The sequence below is a fragment of the Paroedura picta genome, chromosome 3 (assembly GCF_049243985.1).
Source record: "Paroedura picta isolate Pp20150507F chromosome 3, Ppicta_v3.0, whole genome shotgun sequence".
In the NCBI taxonomy this organism is placed as follows: Eukaryota; Metazoa; Chordata; class Lepidosauria; order Squamata; family Gekkonidae; genus Paroedura; species Paroedura picta.
Window position 1 is genome coordinate 134,290,026 of NC_135371.1, and position 20,502 is coordinate 134,310,527.

A 20,502-nucleotide genomic window follows, 5' to 3' on the forward strand; every position below is an offset into this window, starting at 1 on the left:
TATAACTTCTCTCTCTTTCAGATGGTAGGCACTCATAGTTGTCACCACCTGGAGCCACCCAGCTTCCAAATTCTCTCCACCCTAGCCAGAAAATGCACTGATCAGTCAAGGGATCCAAAAGCTCAGAACCAGGAACTATAATGGCCTAAGTGGAACCAAGGAGATGCAGTCCTAAAAGCAGTCATCACAGCTCCTTCCAGCATGAAATCCCAACGATTTTTTCACTGTTTTTCAACACAAAGGATTTCAGTACACAGAGATTAACTTCAGTTCCACAGAGAGTCGTAAACCTATGGCTATTTTCAACATAGTATCAGACATCCAAACTTTATGCAATGCTGGTCTTTGTCTATACAAGTAAATCTGAAAGTTGATCTTACAAGCCCCTTCCAATCCCTGTTCAGGTAGTCTCTAGCTAGAAGTTATTAACCAATCAAGAAGCTTCTTGCAGATGCCCATCCAATTTGTCTTCCAATTGATCAGATCGCAAATGAATCCCTTTTGAGTTATGGTTGTACTGAACCAGCTACCTTCTAAGACCTGATCTTACATGCCACAGTAAAAATAATTTATTTAAACTTGTTTTTAAAATTTAGCTAGTATGGTTCTCAGTGTGTTGTTAGAACTCAAAAAGAAAGATCTCCAGGGGGCATGCATGGCTTGCCATTCCTACATCGAAAACGGCTGTCTGGTACATCCAAAGGGGGAAATGAGGAGGGCCTGAGATACACTTTACCAAAATAGATTTCTCAGGTATGAAAAACGCAGATAATGTTTACATGGGTTAGCCATGTCATTTATTGCAGAACTAATTTCAGATATACTGTGCCAGCAGAGCTCTAAACACCATTTATGAAAATTGCTTTACAATTTTACTGCAGCTCCAACTGGAAGTACTGCTTACATCACGGCAAAACAAAACTTGAAATGATTATTTTTCTAAGGGAAAAATATACCACAATACGAACACCCAGTTTTCTCTTTCACTAACCATTTTTGCAAGAAAACATAATATCATGTGCTAAATTAGGAGTTCCCAAAGTAGGCACTACATCCCCTGGGGGCTGTGGAGGGATCCAGGGTAGCAGGGGAATTTGGGAGCCACAGGGGAGCAGTAATCTGGACATTTTCTCTTTCATACACTCAATCCTCCAGCCTTCATTTTCTGTTAATACTTCAGCAACAATATTTTTCACGGTCAAGCAAAATTCATATTTAATTAGGATTTTTAAGTACTTTTAACCTCTGATTTCAAAGCCTGTTGAAGGGTTAGCATTAAGTATTATCCAAGATTAAGACTGCCAGGAATTCTTGCTGAGAAGGGATGAAGCACACAATCACAAACAGTGTGCTGTATTTTGCAAGTCCCAGGGGATAAGTCACTATGCTGGATTTCATTGAAGAAAGGGAGGGATAATATTACCAATCTAAAGTAGCAAACACCTTCATATCACTGTTTTAATAAAGCAATCAAAACCCCAAACCAGTCAACATCCAAAGAAGTATGAAGCTACTTTGGTCAGTAGACAGGCTTGTTCAAATAGAGAAACTTTCAGGGAGATACTTTAAGGAAATACAGAAAAAATGTTAATGATTAAAATATATTTTTCTTTTGAGTTAAAAGTATTGTTAATTGGTTTTGTCTGTGTCATTTATAAAATTTGTATCTCTGGTACCTGGCATTATATTTTATGGCACACTGCGGCCCAACCTGACAAAGTTACCTTTTGGTCATATCAGGCTTTTGTAATGAACCAGTTCCACCCCTCTGAATTAAATGATCTTTCACAGGACATCTTCCTTCAGTTGTACTTACAGGAAATTTCTAGTTACTACTGAAAGATGCTATCAGTGTCATCTAACAGAATGAGACAAAACAAATTTGGCAAATGGGGAAACAGTCACATAAGACTGATTAGCTGCGCAGCTTGGTTCTCGTGACTGCCAAATAAGAACTAAATCTGAGATACTTTTAACCATAAGAGTAAAACATATCGGTTATACATGGTGCACAACCATTTATTTTATACAGAAAGAGGAGTGAAACATACATGCAACGCATACAGAAAAGTCCTAATTAGAGCCTTGTTTATATAGTCCTACTTACTTTGATCAGCGTAGTTTTTTGCTTTCAGTTCAAGTTGCCGAGTTTGTGACTCTAAAGCTTCAACTTTTATCTGCAGCTCTTTCTTTTCTTGTTCTTGAGAATCTTCAAACTCAATAAATTTCTGATGAGTATAAAAGATAAAACAGTTAAATAGGCCCATGAACGTGTACAAATCCATTTTATCTTCATAGAAAGGTTCAAATGTTCATTGAACCATTTATTTTCGTAGCAACGCAATGTCTCAGTATTAGCTCTCAGACCAACAGTGCCTCTATATCACCACACAACATGGGTGACAACACAAACTAAGCCATTAAGTATTCCTTCTAGCCTTATATTGTTGTAAGATCTTAGGGTCCCTTAGGACTAAAATGGTAGGATACAGGCAGACAAAATAAATCCTGTTTTCTTTCATGTGTACATTAGCTAGTAACTCAGACTATCTGTTCCACATAATATATTTCTGGTAAGGGCTTGGAGGAGGAGTATGTCTCATGGCTCAGCACTTAACACCCAAGTGCCTCCTCCTCCAACTGGCTTGCCTGTCTGTCCAGTGGTCAACCAATCACCTTCTGTCTCCCACTCCTAACCATCTCCTCCTCCTTCCACTTTCCTCCAAGGTTTGGAGGCTGCAAATCCCTGCCACATGAGAGCTGCCCCTGCCGGTGAGTTCCCTAACAGCTGCCTGTAGCCTTTCCAGGTCCTGGGGGGAGGGGAAGGTTGTCCGTAGAGTTCTTCCACCCCACCCCACCCACAATCTAGCATCTAGTATTCCTGAACGCAACAGGCTTGGCCACATCATAAGTCTTCAAAGTAACTTTAATGATTACTGACCTAGTTTTTATTCCACATGTAATGTTTTATTAAAATATTATTATTACATTACCAATTCAGTATCACCTTCACATGAATAGAAAGGTATGTCAGTTCTTTGCTATAAAAGAACAGTTCTTATGCCCAGTGTCCTGGCTTCCTTCCATGAATCCAGAGATATAACAAAATATGTTCACAAGGGGAGCAATTTCCCCTTCCCATCAGCACCATCACTCATTACCAAGTATCTCATAACCAACAGGAATAGTGGGGGGGGGGGGAGTTCTGCAATAAGACTGAGACGGGAAATACTGATACTACAAGCAGATGTGGTTCTTTGGAGTTGCTTCACCATATATTGTAAAAGCCGAGCATGCTCTCCCTAATGGCAATTTTACAAAACACACTTCTTAGAAATGAAGAACAGTGGCACCTTGAATGAAGTTTCATTCACAGTATAAGCTTTAGCATGTAAGCACACTTCTCCAGATACACACAAAAACTTGAATAAAACTTTGTTGGTCTTAAGTGCCCCTGGACTCAAACCTTGTTCTGCTGCTTCAGACAAAATCAGCTACCCACCTGAATCTATCTAAGAATGAGGATTCCTAGAATGCTTCCCATGATACAAAAAGCCATTTTAAAAGGCCACTAGATGTTACCTGAACTCTGTACAGAAAAGATGGATCAACAAGCAGAAAGACACATGTCTGAGCCATTCTTACACTACAGCTTCATGTATATGCAAGACACTAATTATTTTCAGAAGCTGTCCTATTTCTGGAAACTGCACTGTACAAAATTGCCTTTATCAAGTCAACTGGTGGTTACAAAATAGGGCAACACATGAAAGCTTTAAAACTACAGGGAATTATTTACATGGCAGGGCAAGAAGCTATTCAGCACTGCTTCAAAGTCTTCATTCTTTGATACTGAAAGACAGCAGTCCAGTAAGAATTAGCACTATTTCACCAAAAACAGTACACCATATACCAGGCATCCCTAAACTCTGGACCACATGCTGCCCCCAAGCTCTATGTGCAGCCCCCCAACCTGCTTATTTGCTGCTATCACTCTCAAGACATTTCCCATCAGACTCACACTGTTCTTCATATCACCAGATAAATTAACACATTTTAAAAACACATCAAAAATTAATTAACTCCCACCCATTCAAGAAGCCCTTCCTGGGCCACCAAGAAACCTCAGGATCTCATGAAGCCCTGGTTGATAAACCTTGAACTAGGAGAAGAGCTGTATATTAAATTAAATGCAACAAAAATAGAGTTCAATAACACCTTTAAGAGCAACAAACATTTATTCAAGCCGTGAGCTTCCGAGTGCAAGCTCACACCTTGAATAAATCTTTCTTTCTCTTAAAGGTGCTACTGGACTCTATTTTCGTTGGGCTACTTCAGACCAATGCAGCTACCCACTTGAATCTATTAAATTAAGTGGTATACTTCCCATGCAATTTCACTACATCATCTATCAGCAAGTCTTGCATAGTAAGATGCTTGCATATTGCTGTATACATATTGCTATATCCAGCTTTAATTACATCAGTCCTACTCATCAGTTTCAAGATTTTCTCAGACAGAAATGCAGAATATGGAGATATATTGCACCATCCATGTCTCATGCCATGCTTGGTCCTTGTCAATTTGATCATTTTCTCCCAGGCTTAAGTTGTACTTCTGGTGGGTCCCCCTCCCTGCCCTGTATGCTCAGTTATTGTCCAGCTCTCTGAAGTGCAGAGTATTCGTTTGTTGTGCTGTCTATCTGGCTGTTCCCGGCTAGAATACAAACAACTCTAGTAGCACACTAGAAGATGAAAGCAGGTACTAAGGCTATAATAGAAAAGATATTCCCACTTGAAATATGGAGACTGAGGGGGAGCATGGGGATGAGGATATAATTGTTCTGGTTTCTCGGGGCAAACCTGTCTTTCACAATGTTTGCCTGTATATGATCCCCTTTTGATAATTCTTGATTTTCTTCAATAAAGACTAACTTCAGTTTTATTCCAATGCCTGGAACATCTGGCTCTGAAGAGAACTGTGGACATGACTATGCAGGTCAGGTGGCTCAGTAGAGGCAAACTCCTCAAATATTTTTTCAGTCTTCATCATGAAATCGGTGAACATATTTTGTTATATCTCTGGGTTCATGGAAGGAAGCCAGGACACTGGGCATAAGAACAGTTCTTTTATAGCAATCTCAGCATGAGTGCCAATTGTAGTAAGCAACAACAAGTCTGAGAATCCCCCCAGAAAAAGCAACATATATACATGAAGCAGACAACAGATCTTTGTGCCAGCATGCACAATTGCTTAGACCAGTGGTAGTCAAACTGCGGCCCTCCAGATGTCCATAGACTACAATTCCCAGTGTTCGCTGGCAGGGGCTCCTGGGAATTGTAGTCCATGGACATCTGGAGGGCCGCAGTTTGACTACCCCTGGCTTAGACAGAGGTTTAAACCAGTTGGATGCAGCAGACAGGATCTAGCAGTGCATTGTCAATTACACATCTGCTTGGATCCTGCCTCAGATCTCAAGCTTGGTCGTCAGTAGATCCACAAACACAACATATTTTATCTAAAGTTGCAAGGGAAAGGAAATTCTGTGCATGACATGTATTCTGAATTGAAAACTTTTGGAGCAAAACTAAACATTTTTATGAAACAAGTTAGTGAAGGTAATTTTACAAGCCTCTTATGCGTAAGTGGACAGAAAGGACAGGAATTTACAATTCAGTGCTGAAAAACAGACACATCAAAATACTGAACCTATTGCAGATGGAATTCCAGAACAGATGCACTGATTGCCATAAGCATGGAAAGGAAATAAGAATGTTTCAGAATCCATTTGAAGTAGAACAGCTTATGTTTTTATACCACACTTTTCACTACCTGATGGAATCCCAAAGCAGTTTACAAATACCTTTCCCTTCATCTCTCTATACCATGTGAGATAGGTGGGACTGAGAGAGCTCCAACAGAACTGCTCTGTGAGAATAGCTCTAAGAGAACCCTGACAAATCCCAGGTAACCCAGCTAGCTACATCTGGGGGAGCGATGAACCAAACCCGGTTCTCCAAATTAGAGCCTGCCGCTCTTAACCACTACACCAAACTGGTTATCAAGTAGCACTAGAAGATGAAAGCAACTCTTTCAGATGGAACCAATTGTTTTGCAAACCAGTGATCTCAGAGACACTTACATAGAAAATAGTCTGTTAGATTTCTATTCTGGTCTAGCCAATATATTTATCACCCCAAAGAAATTTGCTGCAGGCATTTCAGTCTTGGCATCACATACAGCTGGGAAGCACCTTTTTCTGAGAGGAAAGTTGTGAAATCCAGATGGAGGTCATGACTTATAGATGAATACATGACATTTTAAGGGTGCCTGTGTCACAAACTTTGACTTAGATATTAATGCTTTGGCTAACAAAAAACTCACACTGATTAGGGAGGCATTTGTAGCTTGATTTTTTTTTAAAGCTTGGTGTAGGAGTCCACACTCCTAACTACTAATCTGGTGAGCCGGGTTTGATTCTGCACTCCCCCACATGCAACCAGCTGGGTGACCTTGGGCTCACCACAGCACTGATAAAGCTGTTCTGACCGAGCTGTTCTCACCTCCCTGTCGTGGAGAGAGGAAAGGGAAGAAAAATGTAAGCCACTTTGAGATTCCTTAAGGTAGAGTAAAGTGGCATCTAAGAAGCAACTCTTCTTCTATTCCAAATGGACTGCATTCAAGTTAACATTACTTCACTGATCTCTGAATATTTTTCTAAATTGACAGGTTAATAATTGTTACATTTTGATTAAGATGTGTCCCTCTTAAGCCGTATTGTTCCTCTAATGTGGCCACCAAATGCCAGACGATTGGGTCCTCTGCTGTATACTCATCTGAAGTTATACTATACTGCATTTAGGAAACATTAATTACTAATATGAAAGGCACAACTGAAATTCTACAAATGTAAACTATAAAGTGATGGATACATTGTAGAGAAGAAAGCTATCATGCCTGAACAACTGAGACTGTGATATTGCAACTCCCAAAGATTTGATAGCTATGGGGCAGGGGTAGTCAAACTGCGGCCCTCCAGATGTCCATGGACTACAATTCCCAGGAGCCCCTGCCAGCAGATGCTGGCAGGGGGCTCCTGGGAATTGTAGTCCATGGACATCTGGAGGGCCGCAGTTTGACTACCCCTGCTATGGGATGTCTAAAATTGCCATTACTGAAAACACAATTGCTAGCACTGTTCTCTGAGGAGACTGCTTTCCTGTTTCCTTCACTGCCCCTTATTCATTCTCTTATGTCTATTAAACTGAGCAAGCTAGTATAGTGGCAACCTATTTTGGCTCTATACACAGCTACAGTTAATACAACCCCCCCCCCCCCCACTAAGTTATGTTTCCCTGTGATGGAGTATGTCATGTGACTCTAGAATGTTCAACTGTAATTTCTTAATTCCAAAAGAGCATTTAATTTCTGGTTTTGTCCTCTCTCCCTTAATTTTTAGTTTCTAGTAGCCAACAGTACTTGGTTATAAGTTCGATAGCCAATGAGTTTAACAAAACCTTGCTCCCTCATAAAAACTGCAAGCCTCAAACTTTCAAAGTAAGAACATAAGCCAAAAAAGCCCAAGTCTAAAAAACACCACATGCCTTTTAATCTGCTGTTTGAACTCTAAAATACAAATCCTGTCTTCAAATAAACTGACAAGGCTATTAACAAAATTATTCCACCAGTTAACTCTATAAAAGCAGAGGTGATCTTTTTTCCTTTTTCTTTCTTTTTTTTTTTTTGGGGGGGGGGGAGGTTAGGAATGAATCACAACCAAAAAATTAGTAATGAGTTGCTTAATGCAGATATACCACTTGGAGACTTCCATAATATTTCTGACCTATATTTTTAGCACAGATATCTAAATCTGTTCAAGTATAATGTTATGACAACTGAATGCTGGTTTGAAGGAGAGTACATGGTCTGGTTTTACTTACTAGTAACTTAAAAATAAATGTTGAGGAATACTCAGATACTGTCACTGTCAACAGTAGGCAGCTCTCACTACAGCCTAGTAACCCGTCTCTCTACATCTCTTTTCCCATGTATACTCACCCTGTTAGAACTGGGGAATGGGAATTCTTTACACAGAGGACTGATAGGACCTGATCCTGTGACAGTACAGCAGCAATCACAGAAGGGGAGCTTTCCCACCTCTGCCAGTAAAAAACATCCTGGGGGATTAGCAGACCTCCAGAAACAGTATGGTAGAGAGAGGTGCAGTTGAGGTAGAGATGTGTATCTGAAGGATAGGAATCAGCAAAATCATCTTGTTCCTCACCCTTAGCTGGTGTTTTCCACAAATAGAAAGGTTAATTAATGTTTACACCAGCATTCAACCAAGGAGTTTCAAAAAACTCAGTAAGCAATCTAATCAAAACCCTATAGGATACAAAGTGCATAATTTCAAAGGTATTTTAAAACAGGACACAGCAGAGAGTGCCATAAACTATCATACAGCCAGCAATGCCCAGAATCAGGATCTCTGGGAGCATTTGAAGAAAAGGGGAAGTATCTATAGATCTCTGCAAGGTGCAGGTGACAAAATGATTCAGAAGTATAGTAAACAATGTAAGCCATCATAGCCACAGAAGCATAGATACCTGCAGGCCAAAGTCACCCAGGAGCAATAGATCACACAAATGCTCTCTGCTCATCATTATTTAAGGGGCATCTTAACTACAAAACCCCCTTGATTATTTTCATAACAGTCACATTGCAAAACAAGTTATTTAACGGTCACATGTAAACCACTACCAGATCATCAGATTCTTCTATTTCCTAAAATTTATGGTACAGCAAGCTAGATCAGAAAAAAATCTGAAGGAATTTCTTATCACATGCCCCACTGTGGTAGTAGAAAGTGCCATCAAATTGCAGCCAACCCCAGAGGGTTTTCAAGGCAAGAGACAAACAGAGATGGTTTACCATTGCTTATCTTTAGGCAGCAACCCTGGATTTCCTCAGTGGTCTCCCATCCAGATACTAACCAGAGCTAATCCTTCTCAGCTGCCAAGATCTGAAAAGATCCTGAGCCATCCAGCTCAGGGCACATATGCCATAGGTAACAGAGATTGCAGGAGGGGGAGTGTTAAATCTTTTCTGTAGCCTATACTTGGGCACAATTATTAAATTATTGATTTTTTAACCTTAACATCCCCACACACAATATGAAAAGTTAGTAATACAATAAAAGCTTCTGGATTTGGTAAATCCAAGGGTTCAACTAAAAATAATTAATATACAGCATGAACATCTGAGACTTCCTTATTGGGAGTTAGATCATTTACCTACCTAGCCCAGAATTACCTATCCAGACTGGCACAAGTTTTCCAAAGATTCAAGACTAAGGTCTTTCCTCAATCTGGTACTCAATTGAAACTAGTCTTGGAGATGCCAGATATTAAGTCTATTCCATAGTAAGAGTATGTGTACCAAGGGCCTTTCTCCAAAATGTAATTCCCAGCCCTAGGGAAGCACGCCTAGCCTCGACCAGGGCCAGGGCCTTTTTGGTCCTGCCCCCCTCCCCTGGTGGAATGAGCTCCCAGGAGAGCTGCGGGCCCTGCGGGCCCTTTCAACATTCCACAGGGCCTGCAAGACGGAGCTCTTCCGACAGGTCTACGGTTGAGGCTGGGGCTGCCGTGGTACATCGACTGCTCTCCCCCGGGCTTCTTCTTGAACACCGTTGACCTCCTTCTCCTCCACCCCCCCTTTTAGGAAGGGGGGTAGGAAGGGGAACTTACTATTGCGCCGCCATGTTGTGATGGTTTTTAAGTCTTTTAATGGGAGTTTTAATGGGGTTTTAAGACACTGTAACCTGCCACAAGCCATTTGGGAAATAAATCAAAATAATAATAATAATAATAATAATAATAATAATAATAATAATAAAATGAAGCAATGAATTATTGTGATTCTAAAATCCACAACAGTAGCCCCATGGTCCCAAAAGTGGATGTATTTACTCTGCTAAGACAAACATTAGCTATTTGTTTGACACTTAACAGTATTATAAATGTTTTTTCCTCCAGATCTGCCTTTCACTGCACACTCAGCTCAACATCTCTGCATTTCAAACCAGATTCAAGGGCTTCAAAATAAATAAAAAATGCATAATCCTATTTGCCAACAATTATACTTTCACCTCCAGGGTTATCAGTAAGTTATATACAAGGAAAGCATAAATGGATTCTGCTGTTGAACTGGTTGGCTAGACTGAACATATTAAACACCACAGAAATATCATACCGACTATATCTTGTCACAGACTTTGTGGCCGTGTTTATTTACATTTCTGGCCTGTCACATATTCCACATGTCACATCACACAGACAATAAGTGAGAAAACAAGCATGGATCCATCACTAAAGTACCAATTCCAGACATCAAATATAGGCATGCAAATTTTAAAAGTGTCCATTTCACCAGTTTTTGTCTTGTATGGCGCTTCGCTCACGGCCTGGCTAGCTTTTTGCTGCGGGGGGGGGGGGGGAGAGGCAGGCGCAGCCGCCGGCACGCCAGCAAACACAAATGTTAGCGCCCTCTGGTGGTGAAAACGCCTGTGCACGGCAGCTCCACGCATGCGCGTTTTCACCACCAGGGGAGCTAACTCACATGCGCAGTGCCCGGGCCGCCGGCTCTTCCCCACCCCCGGAGGCAGTCCTCAACCCTAAAAAGGTTGGGGACTGCTACTTCATTCCACTGGCTTTGTCACATAAAAATATAGCAAGAAAGGCCATTCATTCTATTTCCATCTCTTAACCTTAAATAACTTACCACTTATCAAACAAGCTGTTCACAAGTGAACATAGAATTGAACATTTATTTATTTATTTATTTATCCAAACAAATGCAGCTCTAGTAAGCAAAACACTACTACTAAAGAGTGTGCATAACTTATTTACTGTGTTTTATTTGTGCTTTGGCATAGTCCTGGTTTTTATCAAACACGCATTCTTAGTTATTTTTAATTCTGCATATCCAGTATACCCCAGACCTGAAAAAAATTGCCTATTCCTGGCCATCAGTATCAACCATTTTAGAAATTTAAGCATAAGGTGTCAGATCTGATAACACTTTTAGTTACTATTTCCTAAAAGTAGTTCCTTTATTTCTGGTTTTAAAAACCCAATGACATCAACAGTAAAGGAGTGATTACATCACATCAATCAAGTAGGCATGAGAACAGTATTTGTCTGCAGCTTTCACCCTACCATCAGGAGCTAGATTTGCTCAGATCTTAAACTTCTTGCACTTAAAGCCTATGTACTTTCAATCGTCATAGTTAATTGCCAGTTAAATTCCCACAGCTTTTCTTCTAGAAGTTTTATGAAGAACACCAGTAGGGGTTGTGATACAGAACAGGAAAAATGAAAGTATTAGTGAGAGAAGGGGGGTTAACCCTTCCCACAATTATGTTTCCACTTCCAGAATTAAAATTATAAAATGTTTCAATCTAGTTTCATTAGAAAAACTGAGACCCAGCAGGGTAGAGCAAGTCATAAATGGAACAATGGGCCAAAGTAGCAATCACACTCTCTGTTCTCACATAACATTTCTTTAGATACACATTACTAGAATCAATTATATACTATAAATAACTGAATAGAATTCACTTGGTTTTGCATTTGAAGTTTTTGCTGAATTGAAATTTGGTTGCATCACCTGTTGCTTAGCTCAAATTATTTTCAACCATCAGACCTGAAGATCATCACTCTCTAATCCCAAGCAGTGCAAGTCACTGCATTTTAAGCAAGTGTATGTATATTTGTGCCTCACACTTGATGATTTACCACTAGACAAGTTTAGAACCCCAGGGAAAGGAAACATCAAAAGCTATACACTGAACTTTCTCTTGTCTCGTCTGACCTGCATCATGAGAGTGGCTGTGCTGGGTAAAACTAACATCCACCTTAATTAGTATTCAGGAACACTTCTAAACAGGGCATGAATAAATGCCACCCACTTCTCTTCCTTTACCCAGAAGCAGCCTTCATGCTTATAGCATTGGGACCTCTCCTACACACCTATCTGAGCCACCTGCACTCCCTGCCCCAGGCACCTCCACTTCGATTATGACAGCGGTATCACACCAGTTCTCTTGTCGCCCCTTTTGTTCCCTTGACTAGCGTCGGGGAAGTGCCCCCGTCGCCCAGCTCAAACTTCCCTCCCGCGCCTCATCGCTGCCTCTTTGGGCAACCGCGCCCTCCTCCTCCTCCTCCGGGATGCCCGGCAGACCCGGCCGGCTCCTTCCCGGTACCCCGAACGAGCACCGTCCTCGCCTCCCCACCCACCCACGCACCTCCTCGGCCTGCTTCCGCAGCGCTTTCTCCCGCTCGTACTGGGTGAGGAGCTGCTCGTTGTCGTCCCGCAGCAGCTCCAGCTCCACGCTGGTCTCCTGACTGTGAGCGCAGACCGAGTCCAGGTTCTCCAGCACGGCCACCACCAGCGGCATCAGCTCGGCCACCACCTCCTCATCGTAGCGCCCGATAAGCCGCTCGAACTCGCGGTAGATGGAGCCCGCCAGCCCCGACACCCGCTCCGACATCATGGCCGGACCGGGGCCGCCCGGGTCCTCCTGGTACACCACGCCGTCCGCCAGCTCCATGCCTTCGGAGCGAGCGAGCGAGCGGGCCGGGACGAGCGGGCGGGCGGGCAAGCGCCAAAAGCTTCTTTCGGGAGGATCAGCAACAGCGACGCCTCCCTCTGCAGCAAGGCCTTGCTTACAGCTCAGTGCCAACGGGAGGGAGCCTGGGTGACAGGCGCGCAGCACTGACCTCACCCACGACGCCGGGGAGGGGACGCGGGGCAGTGACGTTCGCCAGGGGCGGGCGGGGCCGCACTGACGTCTAGACGGCTGGAGGGAAATAAATAGGCGGCGGGGTGGGGCCGCTGGAGGGAGGAGGCGCGTGGCGGGGGCTGGGCAGGAGGGTCCTGGCTGCCCTGGGGAATAGTTGCGCAGGGCTTGCTTTATAAGAAAGTCCTGTTCGGCTGCCGTGGAGTTGACGAGATAAACTGGAGGCTGGCCTTTGCAAGACAACTTTCGCGTGTACGTAGTTCAAATAGCGGGGTATAACAGCCTCAAATAGCGCCTTGCTTATTGTCGATCAGATGTGATTCCCTGTCACAATGTACTGTGTTTTGCAAAACATGCATACCTAATTCCCTGGACTGTTAAAGCAGCGTGTTGTGTGTTCTGTGAGGTATTTGTATATTTAAATCATTTTTATATGTCTACTTTTCCTCTAATCAGGACCTAGTATATGGATAATAAAACTATTTATTTTATTGGATTTATACATTTAAAATCAAGTCCCATCAAAAAAGTCATAAAATTAAGAACAGACAACAGGCTTAGCAAATGAACATTGCTTCTTTTTAAATGCCTCTTTTCTGTATCCTGACCAATTGTCATTGATTTTTATTTCTCATTAAAAAAAAAAACCCTCCCTTGCTAGTAGAGTCTTAGAAGAGCTTCTGAGTAAACGAAGGTAGGATCCGGCTGCAACGGAATCAAAGGAAAAGGACACTTTGGAATATAATGAGATATGTGAACAGTGTCAAGAAGATTATGTTTTGAGAGCCAGCTTGGTATAGTGATCAAGAGTAGCAGCCTCTAATCTGGAGAACCACAGTTGATTCCCCACTCTTTCCACATGCAGCCAACTGGGTGACATGCCATTCACAGTTCACTCGGTCTCATCCACTCCACAGTCTGTTATGCAGAGAGGATGGGTAGGTAATTGTAAGTTGCTTTGAGACTTCTTTGACAAAGAAGGTGAAGAAACTAATCGTTGCAACAGTTAACGGGATTGTTTTTCTTTAAAGATTTTTATTTTTACATAAGTTACAAAAAAAGAAAAGTTTATGGATGTTTCAGATATTTGTCCCAGTGCTTTTGGAAGTCTTCTGGTGGTCTATGGTTGATCAAATTTGTTAATTTAGCCATTACAGCTAGTTCTCCAAGTTTTGTACTCCATAAATCTATGTGCAGAGCTTGCTGCTGTTTGAAGTCGGAAGCAATGAGTCTTGCTGCAGTTGTTGCATGAAAAAAGAACTCTGCGCCATGTTTTGGTATACCTGTGGGTACAATAGTTAACAACATTGTTTTTGATCTAATGCAAATTTACATTTAAACATGGTTTGCAGTTTATAATGAACTTTTATCCAAAGTTTTTTGATCAATTTACACGTCCACCACATGTGAAAGACCCAATATCATCTTGGCATTTCCAACATTTACCATCAGTTTGATTAGATATTTGACTAATAACTTTAGGTGTCATATACCATCCATAAAACATACCAATTTTCACTCAATGACTGATGTTTGTCAATTTCACATTTTTACACCCTAAGCGTTCCCATTCCTAGTGATAGTCATACTAAGATTTTTCATCTATGTGGTTTCACTTCTTCTATCTCAGTTTCATATTTAAGCAAACGTTTGTAAATTCTACACAAGAGATTTAGACTTTACTTTTTAAACTCAGTTTGTTCTCTCAGAACACTTCGGGTTTCTTTTCATTCTTTCGGCTTAGATGTCCATTGCATGTAAGTAAACCAATTTTTTTTTTTTTGCCTTCTTGTAGGATTTACTGCTAGGTTTTTATTTTTCTCTCTGTCGAGCAGAAATAGAATCTTTAATAATTGTACAATTATTCCTCTGATGAAGTTGAATGTGAAATGTCTAGGGATTTTACAATTTTTAAAGATTCTTTTTCCCTCTGCAACAATTTGTTTCTTTATCTTCAATTTGGACCTAATAGTTCTACCCCAACCAGTCACCAGGGAGGACCTGGAAATTCTGGCCTGATTTATAATTGTTTTAAACAATTGGACTCTCTAAAGAAAAGGGCGTGCTGTAGTGACGGGAAATCCTTTTGTGCTTCTGAGGGCAGGAAAGACGCGCCTTTTTCCTTGGAAGAAGAGGAATGGCAACAGCAGAGCCTGCAAAGGATGGGTGTGTCCATACTGAAGACTTGTGATGTTTTGAATGAGTACCAACGCCTCCAGCATTTACTGTGTGCCATGGGTATGAAGCAGAAATTATGCCTTTGGCAACTTGGTACTGTGATGCCTTTGGCAAATGATGCCTTTGGCAACTTTCTGTGAACATTTTTTGTTAAAGTGCTAAAAAAAATCCAATACAAATACGAGAAATTTTGTGTCGGGGGAACTTGCTGTGTTCAAATTAATATATTTTCAATATGTTTACTAAAAGTCACAGGAATGATAAAGTCTCATGGATTTTTTTAAGGCCAAATATACTGTATATCAGTATGCAAATATTTTGATATTTCATTTTAATTGTGCAACAACTATATGTGTGTGTGTGTGTCCCTAATATAATTTTGTTAACTATTGTACTTTATGATGCCTGATGAAGTTTTCACCACACTCTTTTGAGGCGGTGGTGGAGTGGCTCAAGGGTAGCCGCCTCGAGATTGGACCAGTGTAACTCGCTCTAGGCAGATCTACCATTGACTGTAATCAGGAAATTACAACCGGTCCAAAATGCTGCTGCATGGGTCCTCACCAGACCACTGGAGGCCCCACATAAGGGGTGTATTGCAAAAGGTGTATTGGCTTCCATTGGAGTCCCGAGTTTGCTTCAAGGTATTGGTCTTAACCTTTAAGGCCGTATGTGTTCCGGGCCTGTTGTATCTAAGGGATCGCTTATCTGAATACATTCCCCAGAGGGCACTGTGTTCAGTGTCCGTAAACATTCTAGTAGTCCCCAGCTCAAAGGAAGTCCAACTAGCCTCAAATAGGGTCAGGGCCTTTTCAGACCTGTCCCCTGCCTGGTGGAAAGAGCTCTCAGATAATATCAGGGCCCTAACAGAACTATAACAGAACTATTATGGCCTTTTCCATAAAGGCTTTCTCCACCAGGCATATGGTCAAAGCCAGTTCAGACAAATGAGCTACCAATATAAGGGCCTCCCCTGCCATAATTTAGATAACTCTCACCATGTTCTCCCAAAAGAAAAAAACAATGAAGATACCACTAGTTTGGTTATTTTTTGTTACTTTTTAGAAATGCATTTTATTGTAATATTTATTCATATTGTAAACAGCCCTGAGACAGCAGACGGATAGGGCGGTCTATAAATGTGTTGAATAAATAAATATATAAAATAAGTTTTTAAGTGTTATAGATTTGCTTTAAATCCAGCTCTGGGTTACGAAACTCCTGGAGATTTGGGAGCAGTTCCTGGGGAAGAGAGACCACTCAGCTCGGATGTGATGCTATAGAACCCACATTCCACAACTGCCACTTCCTCCAGAGAAACTGCTGTCTGTAGTCAGGAAATACATATGGGCCCCACCCAGAAGATGGCCCTCTCTAACCCCATTCGTGTCCTAGTCTCTTTCTTGGTTTCACTTTATTCTAGTATAAAACTTGAACCTTGAAATGTATTAGGGAACTTCTATAACAATTTAATGGAATATAACTGAAGTTTCCAATAGGTCATGTATGACCAAAAAAACAAATGGAGAAAATACTATGAAGTGCAAAGGTTGGGAACACTACAACGAAGTGCAAAGGTTGGGAACACTCCTACAAAGTGCAAAGGTTGGGAACTACCTTGCCTTCTTGAATTACCTTAATCTACTCAGTACATAGATTGGATGAGTAGTAGGACCAAGAAGGGAAATAGAACAAAATTGGATGTTCACAAAGACGCATTTATGATTATATTATGATTAAAGTAATACATGTACTAGTGTCTGTCCAAAAGATCTTTCATTGTAAACATGCATTCCATTTTCTCTGTGATGATAAGAGAAATAAAGTAGAGAGAGATCAAGTAATTTGATTGTAGTAGTGACATCACTTTTACAGATGCAGTAAAAGGCGAAAGATTTATACGATCTGAAGAGAAATCTGGCCTGAAGGTTATACTTAGAAATGCACCCAACCTATGACCTTCTTCTAGCAATGTAAAGATGTATTTCCTTTTCCTTGACCCAGTTATTTATAAGCCCGTGTGTTTTGAACCAACTGAAGTTTCTGTACCATCTTCAAAGGCAGGTTCGTAAAGCACACATTACTGTAGTTTTATTGACTTTTCTTTTTTATCTGTCAAGGGTGTGAACCTTTACAACAGGGAATTGTGGGTGTTCTTTGTCCGTGAAAACTTTTAAGGTCAACCAGATACAGCTTTCTAGAAGTTTAAAATACTAAGTGGACATACGTTTCCAAACTGGGAAGGAGATCTCTCTGGATTTTTTTTTTTTGGGGTGGAGGAAGGGGGTGATTCAAGATTCTTAAAGGGAAAAAGTTGATTTTTATATTGTGCTTTTCACTACCTGAAGGAGTCTCAAAGGGGCTTACAATCACCTCTCCCTCTCCTCACCACAAACACCCTGTGAGGTAGGTGAGACAGAGAGATCTCTGAAAGAATTGTGACCAGCCGAAGGTTATCCAAGCTGTGGTGGGAAATCCAGATTAGAGGCCACTGCTCAATCACTTCACAAAGATGGAAATCTTACAGTTGTAGTTACTTTGAATTCAAACTATCATGCACGTGTGCTATTGGTTCACTGTAAGAATCGTTAGCTTTACAGTAAAACTGATGTTGAGTAGGGAACCACTGAATGAATGTTCTATAGAATTTTAAAGTCCTCCTTTCTGAAGACATTTTCCACATTCCCCAAGGGAAGTGCAGCACTGACTCAACATAAGCAAGGAACTGTAGCTGAGGAAAGTGAAAGGTTAACTAACCCATAGCCCAAGATGTTCATAACCCCGGGAGGGTGAAATCTTGAGGCTCTTCTGATTCCAGCCAAAATGTAGCTTATTCATGTCAGTGGAGGAAAAAGCATCAAAAGAGAGGAGAGGCACTATATGTAGGGGCTACTGCATTCATTTCCACTAGAGAGCAGCAAAGACTTCTTTTTAACTAGAAGCAAAGTTCCAAATGATTGATTTTGTCCAAGAAACATTGCAATACACACACTGCTATGAGCCTATGAGAAAAACACTCAGGGGTACAATAAAATCAGAGTCCAGTAGCACTTTTAAGAACAACAAAGATTTATTCAGGGTGTGAGCATTCGAGTGCAAGTACTCTTCATCAAGTGCTTTCACTCGAAAGCTCACACCCTGAATAAATCTTTGTTGGTCTTAAAGGTACTACTGGACTCTGATTTTATTGTGCTACTTCAGACCAACACCGCTACCCATTTCAACCTATACTCAGGGGTACACTGAGAGTAATCTATGCAATATAAAAACAAGAGGGCTTGTCCAGAGAGATGAAAAGCAACATGCAGAAGTGTAATGAACAATCAAATTATTATGGAAGTTTTCTAATGCATTTCAAAGTTCGAGTTTAATATATTTTACCCTGTTTTATAATACAAGAAAGTGAAATCAAGAAAGACACTAGGACAGGAATAGATTTAGGGTTGCTAACTTTCAGATGGGCCCCAGATTTCACCTGGAATTACAACTGATTTCCTGATTACAGGTATCAGTTCCCCTGGAGTAATGTGATGTCATAGAATCCAGAAAGTGGATTATATGACTCTACATCCTTATGGAGTGTTCTTTCCTCCCCAAGGACTGCCCCCAAATCTCCAAGAATTTCCCAGCTCAGAGATGGCAACCCTAATGTTGACTGGTATTCTGAGGAAGAGTATTTGCACTCGAAAGCTCACACCTTGAATAAATTTTTGTTGGTCTCAAAGGTGCTACTGGACTCTGATTTTGTTTTGTTGTGCTGCTTGAGACCAACATGGCTACCCACTTGAATCTGTCTTTCCTGTAAAGCTAATGCCACTTGAAATTCAGGACCACTTATGTCTTTGATTTCATAGGAACTTCCTAGCAAATACTGATTTTTATTTACCAGGCCAAGCTTAAGAAGAAGAAGAGTTGGTTCTTATATGCCGTTTTCCCCTACCCGAAGGACGTTCAAAGCGGCTTACAGTCGCCTTCCCATTCCTCTCCCCACAACAGACACCCTGTGGGGCTGAGAGAGCCTTGATATCGCTGCTTGGTCAGAACAGTTTTATCAGTGCTGCGGCGAGCCCAAGGTCACCCAGCTGGTTGCATGTGGGGGAGCAGAATCGAACCCGGCATGCCAGATTAGAAGTCTGCACTCCTAACCACTACACCAAACTGGCTCTCTTAAGAAAAGTCACTTCAGTTTACATATCTCCCCAGCCATTTACTTGTTCACCATTTACAGTTGCAGGCTGTAAATATTCTTTATTTAGATCTTCATGCATTTATTTAGATCTTCATGCACTTTCCAGACTTGTAAGAACCATGATGATTTGTCTGTCTGCACCCCAAAATACAAACAGTTCCTGGTAAGGGCTGGCCAAAGCCCAAAGGTGGGACACACCTGCACCACTCCACCCAACAGCCTGCAAGCCTATACTTGCTTCTCTACTATACTTGCTTCTCTACAAGCCTATACTTGCTTCTCTACTATTGCTGCTCATCTCTAGATTATAATGATCAACTCTGTAGGCAAAAATGGCTACTTTGGAAGGTAGACTCAGTGACTGCCCTACTGTTGACTGTATTATCCGACTGAGCTGCATTTCAGCACTAGGACTAAGGGGCACTGTGTTAAGGTGGTTTGAGTCCTGCTTGAAGGGTCAGTCTCACAAAGTGATATTGGTGGATTCCTGGTTGCCCCATGGCCACTGGCCTATAGGATACTGCCAGTTTCCACCTTATCCCCCATACTGTTTATTATTTATATCAGGGGTAGTCAACCTGTGGTCCTCCAGATGTTCATGGACTACAATTCCCATGAGCCCCTGTCTGGCAAGGGGCTCATGGGAATTGTAGTCCATGAATGTCCGAAGGACCACAGGTTGACTACCCCTGATTTATATGAAGCCACTGGAAGAGATTGTCAGGAGGTATGGGCTACAGTGTCAACAATATGCAAATGATACCAAATTCCGCTTTTTCACCTAATTCCAAGGATGCTGTTGATGTGCTGAATCAGAGCTTAGAGTCAGTAATGGGCTGGTTGAGGGTGAACAAACTAAAACTTAATCCTGACAAGATAGTGGTTCTCTGAGTTCGTAGAAAAATAAATCAGGGACTCGAGATCTCTCCTCTTCTTGGATGAGGTTATACTTCCCTTAAAAAGCCAAGTTCTCTGCCTCGGAGTGCTGTTAGACATAAAAGTCACCTTAGGAAGTCACCAGGTACTGAAATGGCCTGAAGCATCTTTTGCCAACTTCCACTGGGGTGTCAGCTATGCTTGACTATTCATTCCTGATTCAGTCAGATCTAACCACAGTAATCCATGCCTTCGTTATTGACTGCAATATTGCAATGTACTCTACCTTTGCGGAGAATTTGGAACTTGCAGCTAGTGCAAAATGCTGCAGCTAGATTGTTGGTCAGCCCAGCAATTGGGAACAAGTAACCCCACTACTACAGCAATTACACTGGCTACCAATCCATTCCCTAAACAGATAAGACTGCACATGCTAAGACAGGGGCCCATTTTGACACCA

General features: G+C 41.5%; 1 protein-coding gene and 1 long non-coding RNA gene across 7 annotated transcripts in view; one reads left to right on the forward strand and one right to left on the reverse strand.

Moving 5' to 3' along the window:
* Positions 1-12,782, reverse strand: part of SPAG9 (sperm associated antigen 9) — a 116,514-nt gene extending 103,732 nt beyond the window's left edge. For 2 of the 4 annotated variants that reach the window (XR_013229439.1, XM_077327986.1), the window contains exons 1-2: positions 12,305-12,782; positions 2,108-2,228 (exon numbers count right to left, since the gene is read on the reverse strand). Coding sequence is in view for 3 of the 4 variants with exons in the window: in XM_077327986.1 (XP_077184101.1) it covers positions 2,108-2,228; positions 12,305-12,610 (427 nt within the window). In the remaining variant the exon portion in view is untranslated. The remainder of the gene's footprint in view (positions 1-2,107; positions 2,229-12,304) is intronic. The other 2 variants (XM_077327984.1, XM_077327985.1) reach the window with 2 other exon arrangements.
* Positions 12,783-12,905: 123 nt separating this feature from the next.
* LOC143832899 (uncharacterized) lies at positions 12,906-16,146 on the forward strand. 3 transcript variants are annotated; one of them, XR_013229440.1, is made up of 2 exons: positions 12,906-13,205; positions 13,461-16,146. It is a non-coding gene; the product is annotated as an uncharacterized LOC143832899 (long non-coding RNA). The 3 variants fall into 3 exon arrangements; XR_013229441.1 differs by having other exon boundaries at positions 13,464-16,146; XR_013229442.1 differs by having other exon boundaries at positions 12,906-13,051.
* Positions 16,147-20,502: the final 4,356 nt, after the last annotated feature.